Source organism: Hevea brasiliensis, chromosome 18 (assembly GCF_030052815.1).
Source record: "Hevea brasiliensis isolate MT/VB/25A 57/8 chromosome 18, ASM3005281v1, whole genome shotgun sequence".
NCBI lineage: Eukaryota > Viridiplantae > Streptophyta > Magnoliopsida > Malpighiales > Euphorbiaceae > Hevea > Hevea brasiliensis.
In genome coordinates this window covers 37874073-37887575 of record NC_079510.1, presented here as the reverse complement: position 1 = coordinate 37887575, position 13503 = coordinate 37874073, and the positions used below count along the sequence as shown (strand labels likewise).

The 13503-nt window shown below is 30.0% G+C and overlaps 2 protein-coding genes across 2 annotated transcripts; one reads left to right on the top strand and one right to left on the bottom strand.

Moving 5' to 3' along the window:
- The first annotated feature begins 3438 nt into the window (after window positions 1-3438).
- LOC110662893 (protein WVD2-like 7) lies at window positions 3439-6442 on the top strand. The gene is given in 10 exon segments (XM_021822045.2): window positions 3439-3697; window positions 3839-4375; window positions 4462-4824; window positions 4921-4979; window positions 5074-5148; window positions 5463-5565; window positions 5670-5732; window positions 5824-5934; window positions 6043-6216; window positions 6219-6442. Coding segments are annotated over 10 exon segments (1611 nt in total). The 5' UTR covers window positions 3439-3622; the 3' UTR covers window positions 6270-6442.
- Window positions 6443-11942: 5500 nt separating this feature from the next.
- Window positions 11943-13138, bottom strand: LOC110662895 (uncharacterized). The gene has a single exon (XM_021822049.2). It carries the CDS (start codon window positions 12776-12778, stop codon window positions 12074-12076), a length of 705 nt encoding a protein of 234 aa, XP_021677741.2. The 5' UTR covers window positions 12779-13138; the 3' UTR covers window positions 11943-12073.
- Window positions 13139-13503: the final 365 nt, after the last annotated feature.

Genomic DNA, 13503 nt, shown 5'->3' with positions numbered 1-13503 from the left:
AATAACTACTATCTAATAAATTTATAACAAATTGTTTTCTTATTTTTAGAAACTAACATATTCTTGAAAACATATTCTCTAATAGCATATTCAAATTTTGATTTATTCAAACTAGGGGTGAGCATTCAATTCAAATCGAACCAAATTAAATTATCAAAATAGAACTACTATATTTTTGAACCGAATCGAATCGAACCAAACTGCTTTATTTCGATTTGGTTCAGTTCAAATCGATTGATTCTGAATTTTGCTTAATTTTTTAATTTAGACTTAATTTTCAAGATATTTGATTTGATTTTAACCTTAGTTTGAACATAATAACCATTAATTAATAAAATTAAGCGATTTATATATATATATATATATATATATATATATATATATATATATATATATATATATATATATAGTTATATATAATTTATTAATTTCCCATAAAAATAAATTAATTCAAAAATAAAAAATATTATTCGATTCAGTTCAGTTCAAACAGATTTTTTTTCTCTAAAATCAAACTTAACCGAAATAATCGAATTTTTTAAAATACAAAACTGAACCAAACTAAATCAAGTTATATAAAAAATTGAATCAAATTACTGAATTAAGATGATTATATTCAATTTTTCAATTTAAATCGAATAGTGCTCACCCCTAATTCAAACTTAAGCAATGAGACATATTTTCAATGCTTCTCCTTGAATTTGGCTTTAAGCATGGTTTTGGTGATAAGATCAACATCTTGCATTTTTTTTAATTATGGTTTTAATCATAATATTGGCATCTTGCATATTTGGCATGGCTTTGGTCATGATCTTGGTCATAACATTATTATTATTATTGTTTTAATGAACATCAAGATTTATTTTATTGTCACTTGCATATGCATTTATGGCTTGCTCTTCTTCTTAGCATGACTTTGTTATTTTCTAAAAAGTCCTTTTATTCTCGTCTCGGTTTAGCTTAACTTGGTTTGATGTTGTGTTTTTTTCTTCATATGCAGACTGAATAGCAATAACCTTCCATGGGCTACATTGACTCAATCCTGCTTTTGGCTTGTGTCCAATTGTTAAGCATTTTTTTTTAGCATTCTTTTTTTTTTCTTTTTTTTTTTCAGGTTAAATTTTTCATATTCACATACTTTTAAAAAATTAACTATGATGCTACTATTGGGGTTTTTTTAAAGAAATGATATGGAAATATATAATGAGACTAAAATGATCTATTGAATTTATTGATCTTTATATAACTTAAAATATAATTGAAAATTTAAGCAAAATAAAAAAAATTCTAACTAAATTTTAATAGCTGCTATCTGATAAATTTATAACAAATTGTTTACGTATTTTTAGAAATTAACAGATTCTTGAAAACTCATTCTCTATCTGCATACCATCCCTTTAGCAACTGAGACATATTTTCAACATAGCAATTGTCAACCTCTCCTTCCCTTTGGTGTTAGCCTCCTCAATATCAAGATTTTGTTCCCTTCTTTTCTTTCCATCGAGAATTTATGCCTATCGACAGCTATAACAACGCCAATTACATACTGGCCACAGCAGAATATCAGCTATTAATAATATTCATCTCTTTAATAATATTTTAAATATTTTTAAAGGACATTTTGATGTTAAAGTTTAGTGTTGGATTAATAAAGAAAAAATGAAAAATCTGAATTCTTTTTCATTATTTGGGTGAAGTAAAAAAAAAAAAATATATATATATATATATATATATATATAATTTAAATAATATTTTATTTATTTTATAATAAAAATATTTTATTTATATATTAATGATATAAATTAATATAATTTATTTATAAATTTAATTATTAAAATTTTAAAATTAAATTTATTTATTCAATAGGATTTAAATGATGATTATTTTATTTAATTCAGAAATTGAGACTTTAATGAGCGATTTATATTTGATAATGGCTTAAGGGACTTTTTACTAATTTTTTAAAGGCTTTTTAAGGGCCTTTTGTCTTTAAATTGGAAAGATTGATTTCTTAATAGATGAAATAGAAAATTACTCCATCCTCTTTATAAGATAAAGGTAGACTCACTTTTTTTTTTTTTTATATATGATTAAAAAACTATAATTAATATGGTTAAACTCAATAAGTTTTATCTAATCATTTTTAAATATATCTTTCACTCGTATTAATATACTAAAAATTAAATAATTTATGTTAAATTATTCTTGATATTAATATATTTTACTTTTTTAATGTATATTAAATAGGAGCATATTAATAAATTAATAAATAATTTATTATTTTAAAAAGAAAAATGACGTATAATTTGAAACAAATAAAAAAAATATTATCTTTATGGGATAGAGTGATTAATAATTAAGAACTGACTAATAAATCCAAGCAAATTTAGTATAGTGAACACGCATTACACATTATGAAGTAGTCAAATGTTCGATCTATAGAGTCGACAGTATGAGGATGATCTTACTTTGCACGTCTAGCACCCGAGAATGATTAGTTTATTGTCTTCAAATTGAAAAGCAATTAATGGTCAATTTAAACGATAATAATTAAATTTGAGATTAAGGATGACAATAAGTAAGATATCTATAAAAATCACTCTATTTAAACTCAAACCCTTTAATATTTTCAAAATTTAAAATCGTTTCAAATCTGATTAAAATTTATACTCATTTATTCGAATCCATTCCAAACTCGATTATTATTACCTAAAAAATATTCAAATTCATTTAATTTTATATACTTTAATTAATAATAAATATAAAAAATAATTTTAATTAATAATTTATATTTTAAAATTTTAATATTTTATAAAATATTTAAATTCTATTTTATATAAACTAAAATATATAAAAATTTATAAATATTATTATAAAGAACATATATTTTATATTTAATTAAATATTTATATAAACGAGTTTAGATAACAAATACCTTACAAGCAAAATTCGATCTCAATCAAAACCTGTCTCGAATATTAAATTTTAAATTTAAATCAATTTCAAATCTAATTATATACTATTTAAATTTATCTTATTAGAGTTGGATCATATCGACAAATATCTAACTCGTTGCTATTCCTATTTGAGATCAAATTGTTACTTAAAAAAATATATTAAGGACTAATTTGTGTGATGTACTATACCTCACGAACTTGATGTAAATTATCATATAATAAAAAACTAAGCGCAGACTTTTTGCAATGCACATTCAGGTTCTTAGAGAACAGCGCCTGAGCAAATTGTTTCCCTGCTTCTATTTCTTGACTTCACGCTTTCGTGCACACCTAGCCTAGAGCCTGGAGCCGAATTTGTGTTCTTCAAATTCAAATAATCCAAATCCACTGTTTCTGTACGTTGGAGGAATTCACAACGTGGGCCCCAATTGAAGTTGAAAATAATGTGTCTCAGCCTCTGAGAGCCCCCACTTGCCACTTTCACTTTCAGAACAAGAAAAGCTTGCTCCACTCCATTCTCTTTCCCTGCTTTTCCATTTGAAATTTAAATTCAAACGGTTCCCATATGAGACGACCACAAAGAATTTTCACCTTTCATTAATATAGAGCAAGACCAAAGGAAGAGCTCAAAGTTTGGAAGATTTTCAAGTGCCAACTACTTACTCATGGGGGTACCAACCTGTCACATGCAACAACAACCCTTCTCCTATGCTGCTGGCATTCCCAATGAAGCCAATCAGGTCACTTTATCACTCTGCTTTCTCAGCTTTTTCTTTGTCTTTCAAGTATAACTCTTTCAAATTCATAATGTTTTCTCTGATTTCTGCCATTTTGATTCATACTCGTACTAAAACTGTGGAAACTTCATGTCATTTTGACAGGGTAACCCTCTTCATGCTCTTGGGCAGTCCATCTCTTTTGGAAAGTTCATGTCCGAGTCTTTAGCTTGGGACAAATGGTCCAACTTCTCTCATAATCGATATGTTGAAGAGGCTGAAAGATTCTCTCGCCCTGGTTCAGTTGCTCAGAAGAAAGCTTTCTTTGAAGCACACTACAAAAATCTTGCTGCAAGAAAGGCAGCTGCTTTGCTCGGGCAAGCAAATACTGCAGCAAACAATGTGCCTGAACCGACACAAGAAGGTGAAGTTCAAGAAAATGCAACCCAAGATCCGGGAATAGCAATAAATACTGAGGCCAGTTTTGTTCCTGATGACAATGGACATAATTCGCATGTTCAAATGGAAAAATCTGAAGGCAGAAAGGTGGAAGAAATTGATCCTGTAAGAGAAAACCAAGCTTTTATAGGGAAATTTGTTAAAGTTGAGTCTTTAAGCCAACCTGATGTTTCTGATAACGAGGAGGAGATGAAAGAAACAGAGCTTAGTAGAACAAAACTAATGGAGAAACCTTTGTTAAAGGTAATTAATATCATCATGTCTAAGGAATTTTTTTCCCCTTCAATTAAACTTACATGCACTCATGTCTTACCTCACCATTTTTGCAGGATTTTATTTCTGATAGAGACGATTTGGGTTCAACGAACAAGAATAAATCTGCAGTTTATTCCTCCAAGTCCTTGATTTCTGGGAGAGCATCTAACCTGCCATGTTCACCAGCTAAGCCTGCAGCTTCAGTTCGTGCCAGAAAAGAAAACAATGTCACTCCAATCAGCAAGAAGTCTGCAATAGGCTTCATCGATAAAAAGAAATCAACTCCAAAATCAACTTACAAGTCAATGAATTTCACTCCTGTCAGAGAACTAAATAGAATAACTTCAACAATTATCCGGAAGATTGATGGTTCTAAAGTTACTTCTAATTCAAAAGCATTAAAAGATTGCCCAACTCCTCTCAGGACTCCAACCACGGTGCCTATTTCTTGTCCTGATGCTTCTTAGCTGCAAATTTCCAACTGGGAATTTCTGTTCATGCACGCTAATAACAGATTCACTTTTGAACTTCAGGTATCTGTGCTAAGAGAACCTAAACATCCTCTAGCCACTCCTCTGTCAGAAAGCAGAAGGTATGAAGTCTTATAAAATTTGATCAAGAACACACGGAAATTCCATTTTTCTGATTTTGTCAGGTTATGTCTGTATGATATGAACAAAATGCAGGGCAAAAACACCTCTTCAACCCTCAGCATCTGGGAGCAAAGCAGTTCGCCCGAAATGGCATTTCCTCCCAACAGAGTAATACTTTTTGACATTATGTAGAACACATTGAATTGTTTTCAGATAATTGTATCTCTGTTTATGGGGAAGAAAAGAATAGGATAACACATTAGATATTACACTTTCTATCTCATTTCAGGCCTAGGAGAGGAAAAAGAAACTGTACTGAGTTCTTTATATCATCATTAGTTGTTGGTTATGTAAGATCTGGGAGCCAAGTTAACAGGGTCTTCTTAGATACGCCAACGATCATAGATATTCCACCAAGTTGGAAGTGGAAGTTTCTTAGGAAGGATTTTGAGTTCTTTCTGATTATTGTTTTTTCATTCCAGTTGCTCAAAATTTATGAGTCCCTCCAGAAACAAATCTCGATCCCCAAATTTATGTACACCTTTTAGCTTGAGGACTGAAGAAAGAGCTACAAGAAGAAAGGAGGCAAGCCATATAGCTAAATTCCTTATTTTCTTTTGCTAAAAAAGTAATCTACGTTGTTACATGATTTTTAATCATATTCCACCCGTTTCTTTCTCTACTTTCAGAGGCTTGAAGAGAAATTCAATGCTAATCAGGCACAAAAAGTGCAGTTGCATGCAACGCTTAAGGTAAATATGGAATTGGCCAACTTCCATTGTGATGAGAAAACAATTGAGATGTTAGATCCCTCTCAAGCAATTAAATTACTGTTTTGAGCAGGAGAAGGCAGAAACAGAACTTAAAAGACTGCGTCAAACCCTTTGCTTCAAGGCCAGGCCGCTGCCTGAATTTTATAGGGAAAGAGCAACACCAAAAAATCAGGTGGAAAAGGTATCTTCTGTGGTTTTCCATTTTGCTCTATTCATAGCAACGTAGAACTTTTTTTTGTGTCTGTGTTTCTACCATATCTGCTTACTGGTTCCATTGACACATCCTCAGTCAGCCAAACAAGGAAGAACATCCACTCCCAATCCCAGCATGGTACAGAGCAACTCTCAACCACCTCACAGGTCTGCATTCAAGAATGGCAACTCTAAGCATTCCATGGGAAAGAAAATTGAGAATTCACCTTCTCTAACTTCACGACTCAGATCGATTACTCGTGGGAATACTTCTCCAAATATTCAGCATTTTTGGACGATGAAAAGCTCACAAGTGCATGGTGAGACTGCATACCAAATTTAATTTTCCAAGGGTTCCAATTATAGCAAATTCATACATGTTTGTTTGCAGTACTCTTGTAATATTAGAAGGAATGGGATGTTGTAAAGTTAATTTGTACCCCATGTACTAATTGCATAAATGTAGTCCACGCAGAACCAAAGAAAGAATGCCACCATTTGGATCTGTAAACAGAAAATGGCTTCTGCATTACCATCGATTATTATTATAATATCTGGACAATTATAAAGAAAAAATTGAGAGTCAGCTCAGTAAATGCAAGAACCAACAAAATGGGCCAACAAAAGCAGCTGAGAAAATTATCATTTTAAATATAATAGTTAAAAATTATTAAAAAATAATTTAAAATTAAATTTATAATTTTTTCAAACTATTTTTTTTTCAATAACATCAAGAATAGTGCTTTTAGTAAAAAAAAAAAAATTTTGATAATTTAAACGCAATGTCAAACAAACACTTAAATGAAAGATGCAAATCATCATACTTTTAAATTTTTTTAAAATTATTTTTTAGCAGCCCTCTTCTTCTACGTCCTTATAAGAAGGCAAAAACCATAGGGGTGGCTTGAATTGTTGAAAGTCCTGCTTAACATCTAACTATTGACTTGCACGCTTTTTTCTTTTCTTGAACTGCGACTTGCACGCATTCATCTGCCTCATACGCTTAAGTCCCATATATTTAAGGATCACAACGTTTAGCGTATCTGTAAAAATTATATTATTTAAACTTAAATTTAATTAATATTATTAAAATTTGATTATGTCTTAAATTCAATTAAAATTTAAAATTGATAATCTAAATCCATTTCAAATTAGATTATTATTACCTAAAAAAACTCAAATCTATTTAATTTTATGTATTTTAATTAATATTTTACATAAAAAATTATTTTAATTAATAATTTATATTTTAAAAATTTAATAATTTTATAAAATATTTAAATTTCATTTTATATAAAATAAAATATATAAAAATTTATAAATATTATTATAAAAAATATATATTTTATATTTAATTAAGCATTTATATAAACGGGTTCGAGTAATGAATATCCAATATGTAAAACTCGAACTCGTCACGAATATTATTTTTAAAATCTGAACCCATTTTAAACCTGATTATATAGTACTTAAACCCGTCCTATTAGAGTTCGATCTGATTGGATACCCGTAAAAATCCGATTGTTGCCATCCCTACGCATATTGAGTAAATTATACTAACTATGTGATTTGTAACACCCCTAATTTTTAAATTTATTATTTTGTGGGTAAATATTAATATTTTATTTTATTTAAATTTTAGAAAATTATTTGAAATTTTTGAATTTTAGAAATCGGGTTCGATTTTCCGAAAATATAAAACTTTGATGATTTTTAAAAATTAATTTAAAGACCACGTGGCAAAATTAAAAATATATTTGGACTCTACGAATTTTTTTTAGTTTATTCAAATTTTTTCGAAATTTTTGGGCCTTGTTTTTGGTCTCAAGGCAGAGTAAAAAATTCAAAATTTTGTATATTTGAATCGAACCGATCGAATCGAACCAAACCAGATCGGACCTATCAATTCAGACCGGCCTTTCTTTTTCTTCTTCCGCGCTCGACTCCTCATCTCTTTCTCCCGTTTTCTCTCTCCTCTCACCTCCCCCAGCCGGGCCACCGCCACCTCAGCCCTCCCCACTCACCGGCGCGCCGCCCCAACCCTTCCCCACCGCCGGCCAATGCTCCAAGCGGCCGAAAAAAGAGCGCGAAATTCCCTCTGCGCTCGCGTGCCGTTTAGACTTTCCGGCCAAAATCTGGCCGATCCGACCACCATTTGGGCCAGGTCTTGTATCTAAACTCATCTGTACCTCGAGAGCTTTCCATAGACAACAATAATACCAAAATCCATTAAGCAGTTTGCCCAATTTTTGTCCGGGAAATTTTAGCCCATTTCGACTCTTGGGTTAGATTTCTCACAAACCGTGAACCCCACGAGAAAACCAAGAGTACCAAAGTGCTCCACACGTTGAGAGCTTCACGACAATATAAATTTCAAAAATTTTCGACACCGTTTTTCAGCGAGTCCCATGAAACTTCGTAGTATTTTTCCGAGTACTAAATGAGCTTAGAAAATTTCGTAAAAATTATGTACTAACCCCCGTGCTGTGGGCTTCGAGTAGGTACCTTCAATTCGCTAAAATTCAATGGTTGCCTGGGTCTATAAATTTCGGGCTAGACAGACAGACTACTGGAAAAATCTTGGAATTGGGTCGAGATTTTGGCTACCCACCATTGTCAAACGTCCCAAGCGCGTTCCCAAGGTCAGAATCGGCATCGGTAAACCCGAACCTTACTTTTTCTTAATTATTTAGTGCTTGAATTGGGTTAAAAATTCATAGAATATTCGTGGTAGCTTAGAAAATTAAAATTACTTTTGCATTAGTTTAGTAATATTACTAAGGACCGCAGGGCAAAGTTTTAGAATTTTTAGAGCTTATTTAGGTAGTTTTTGCAAAAGGGTCAATTATAAGGACCAAACTGTAATTTTACATATTGTTATTGATGACTATTTGGATGGGCCCAGGAGAGGCTGTGTGATGTGATTGAGTTGTGGGTGTATGGTTTGTTGATATAGAAGTGTGTTTTAAACCCTTTTACAGGTTGAGTAGGTTTTATGTATAGGGGAGACTTTGTTGGATTTTCGACACAATTTAGGACATCTTTGATCTTTTCATAATTTGTATTGAGTTAAATGTATTAAATAATTATAATAAAATTGTCAAGTGAGACGGGACAACTTTCCTCTTCCGCCCAGCTGCCACAGTGACTGTGATTAAGTCTGTGAGTAAAATATTAATTTTAATTATAATTTCAATATTATTATATGTTCAGGCATGCTCATGCATCACTTATATGTATATATCTATGTAGTTAAACTTAGACACGTTTTATATTACATTTTTAATTGATGAATTACCATTGATGTTGTTTATGCTAATTTGGAGCAGTGTGCGTGCGTTAGCGTTCGTGTGATATGGTACTGGATATGGACAGGACGGGTAGACACGGCTTGAGGGATACTCGCTAGGACCCAGTCCTTCGGGATAGACATGACTTGAGATATTCGCGAGGACCTCGTATTTGGTTTATTAAGCGAAAGTACGACTGAGATTTTCGCTGGCAGAGGTTAGATTAAGAGGGCTGTATAGGGGATCAACTCCCATATATGTATTGTCTGACATTATCGGGTGTGTGAGTGCTCCAAATTGCCTTTTTGATGTGATTTATATGAAATTTATAACGATGTTACATTTCACTCAACAGGGTGCATTAGTTTTAGATAGCTATAGAGATTATGGTTATAATTGATATTTCACTCTCTGAGTCGAACGTTCACTCTCTGAGTCGAACGCTCACTCCTGTTCACCTTATTTTTCCAGGATACAGGAAATTTCTTATTGAGTTCTAACCTGCCTCTCTCCCTCGCAGGTTGTCTATTAATGTCTGTAATGTTTGTATAATTCTGTTAACTCCTAGAATTTGGCATGTGTTAGAAATATTTATTTGATTTGGGTCTATAATATAATTGCCATATTTGATCTGTAAACTTATTAAAAGCATGTATGTTGGATTTGATGAGGGAGCTGAGCTCCCATTTATTTTCATGACATTTGATTATGTGGAGGGTGAGCTGAGCTCCCCAGATGATTATATTATTGTGTTTACAGATCGGATGAGTAAAAAACTTTCTATTTTATGGTTCATTTTATAGCCGGACTATGTCCGGTTGAATTCTTGAAATTGGGCCCAAATGGGCCTTAGAGTTGGATTGAGGAATAGTTAGGCTTACTACGGGCCTCGGGGGTTTTAGGCTAGCCGAGATCCTAGTGCCAGTCCAGCCCATAGATTGAGTCATGACATGATTATTTTATTTTGATTATTAATTTTAATTTATTAAAATAAAATCTCTAAATTTTAATTTTATTTTAGAAAAAATTCCTCTCATTTGTAATAGTATTTTTCAGATTAAAAAAATAAAATTACCATTTTATTTTTTTATGTTTAAATTAATTAATAACTATTATCAATAAAATTATTTTAATTTAAATAAATTTATTAATTATATATTATATTTATTATTAATTAAAATTTAATTTGTAATAATCTGAAAAAATAATATAATAATAAATTTTAAATTTTAAAATAATATTTTATTATTTTATCAATCTTTTAGTTTTTATAAAAAAAATAAATAATAATTTATAAAGCTATTTTGATTAAATAATAACTTATTCTTTATTGTAAATTAAGGAGAATTTTTTTGAAATAAAATGAAAATTAATGAATTTTATTTTAATAAATTAAAATTAAATGATTAAAATAAAATAATTACTTAAATCGAGGTTGTATATAATGATTTCCACATACACTCCAGAGGATTTTATTAGGTGATCTCGTACGTCAAATCATCAAAATGATTCAGTGCTCTCAACTAGTAAAATTGTAACACGTCATATATTAAATTAAAAACTTAGAGAGAGTTGATGAAAGAGGGCATTAATAAAATTATATATATATATATTGATGTGTTTGTTAGAAGTACCAAATAATCAATCTGCCACATTATATGAGGTTAATCTAATAATTTCCATACTGCCATTTTTTTTTTCAACACACAAATTTTATATTTAAATACATAAAAGAAATCAATTTATGCTATGATTTCTAAGTTAATTTTTATATATAGAGACATAGGAAATTACTATAAAGTAATATTTTAAAATTTTAATTTATTAATTAATTTGTATTTTATTTTTATTATTTTTTATAAACTAAACTTTTCAATAAAGAGATTTTATAATAAAAATAATAAAAATATAAGAATATTGATTAAAGGTATAGAATCTTGGTTCAATTATATTTATTTTTTAAATATCAAATTTTTGTATATGCTCTTAATATATTAAAAAAATATAATATATTTAAATATTATCTTATTTATTAATATTAATATTTTTTAAAGTTAATATTAATAATTTGAAGAGCATAAATATAATTTTAAAGAAAAAAAATTATATATATGTTATTTTATATAGATATGTAATAAATATATGTTAATATATTATAATTTACCTTATAATAATAGTTACTTATTATGATTTTAAGATAATTTATATTTTTATATACATAATTAAAAAATTAGTAATTTAATTATAATTAAATAACTAATTAATGAAAAAATAAAAAATATTTAATAAAATTAAATAAATTATATTTTATAAATAAATTATCACTTGTCATAATTTTATTATATATATATATATATATATATATATATATTACGTAAATTATTATTATTTTTATCTTTCAATAAAATAATTAATATAATAATTTATAAATAATAAATTTAAATAAAATCTTAAGTTTTAATGATTAATATTGAAAAAATAATCATTAAATTATAAAAATTAAGATAATAATAATAATAAAAAAATCAAATTTAGTATAAAAAGAGAATAATTATTGAATTTAAGTAAATTCTTTATGATGGCAATATTTTGAAAAAGAATATCACATTAAAGGTACTTACGGTTATATATATATATATATATATATATATATATATATATATATATATATATATATATATATATATATATAACCAAATCCACGGAATGAAACATAAGACACATGCATACATTGTTTATTTTAGAATAATAAACACACTTGTGATTTGAGAGGAAGCATTTAAAATTTCATCCTCCAAATATTACATAAATATATAATTAGCCATAAATACAATTAACTTACATTTCTGCCACCAGACACCAACCTTCATCTTCCTCAACTTGATCCAGCACGTAACTCAGATCGCAAAAACTCATCGCATCATCATCATCTAACCCATTATCACCATCTCTATTCTCGTCATCATCATCAACCAACCCATTAACATCATCTCTATTCTCGTCATCATCATCATCATCAACCAACCCATTAACATCATCTCTGTTCTCGTCATCATCAACATTAGCAGCAGTGATTTCTTCAATCTCATGCGCTGCCTCCTTCTCTTGTGAGCTCAAAATCGAATTCTCCAAGTCTCCGCCAATTTCATCGTCTACATAGTCATCTTCAATATTAGTCAAATGATCCAAAATCCCAGAGGCAGAAAACCCAGAAAATTTCAAGCCAGGACCACTATTCACCAACCGCCCATTGATCAATCTATAATTTGAAGCAACGTCAAGGGACTTGAGCTTCTGGGTACCTTTGGTCTTATCCTTGGACTTGTAACAAGGATGCATATGACAACCATTGCAGCGAGGCCTGGCGCACTTGCTGGTGAACTTGGAGTGGTTGGTGGGGCGAGGGTGGACCTTGGAGAACAATCCAGCAGTAGGGGGAGAGTCAAAACTGTTGATGAACCTGGAGTTGGGCTTGGGGTTCCATGGAGAAGGCAAGATCCTGTAGGTCCTGACCAACCCATGCTGCCTACCCTCTCTCTTCATTCTGGACAAAAATGGACTTGTGGTCTAAAAGAAAAATAAGAAATGGCTACTGGAAATGATGATGATGATGAAGAAGAAGAGTTTCTATTTATAGGCACAAGCTTGGGAAGCAAGGTGTTTTGATTGGTCTTAGTACTTGGAAACCAAGCTAATAGGGATTGACAACTCAGCTTAACGAGAAAAAAGAAACTAAAAAATATGTACATGTCATGGAAAATTAGTTAATTAATTAGGATTTATTAAGAAATTGAGAGAATATAATTGATGTAAATTTGATTATTTTTTAAATTATTTCTATTTTTATAACAGGAATTTAAAGTAGAAACACCTTCTGAAACTCTATGCTCTAATGGTAAAACTTCTTCATGGGTAAGCTATTCTTTTCTCAAAGGTAAAATGCTCATTTTTTGCTCTTTTCTGCCTGATTGGCCTATGATGGAGTCCATGTGGTTGATCTTTATGAGCAAAAGTAAGGTGGTTGATGCTCTTTTGACTCCTTATCCATCAAGGCAACCAAGCACGCCTTCATCCACAAGCCAACTGCTAAACGCTGTCGTTTACTGAATCCACCGTGGCAATGCAATATTCATCTCAAATCTCAATGGGTGACCTGAGTTACTTCACTGATTCTTTATCTTCTAATGACTTGGAAGATATTTTCTGTTAACTTTCCAGCCTATATTCTTAAGTATCCTCTTCTTGAAGGTCACTAGACAATGACCAGA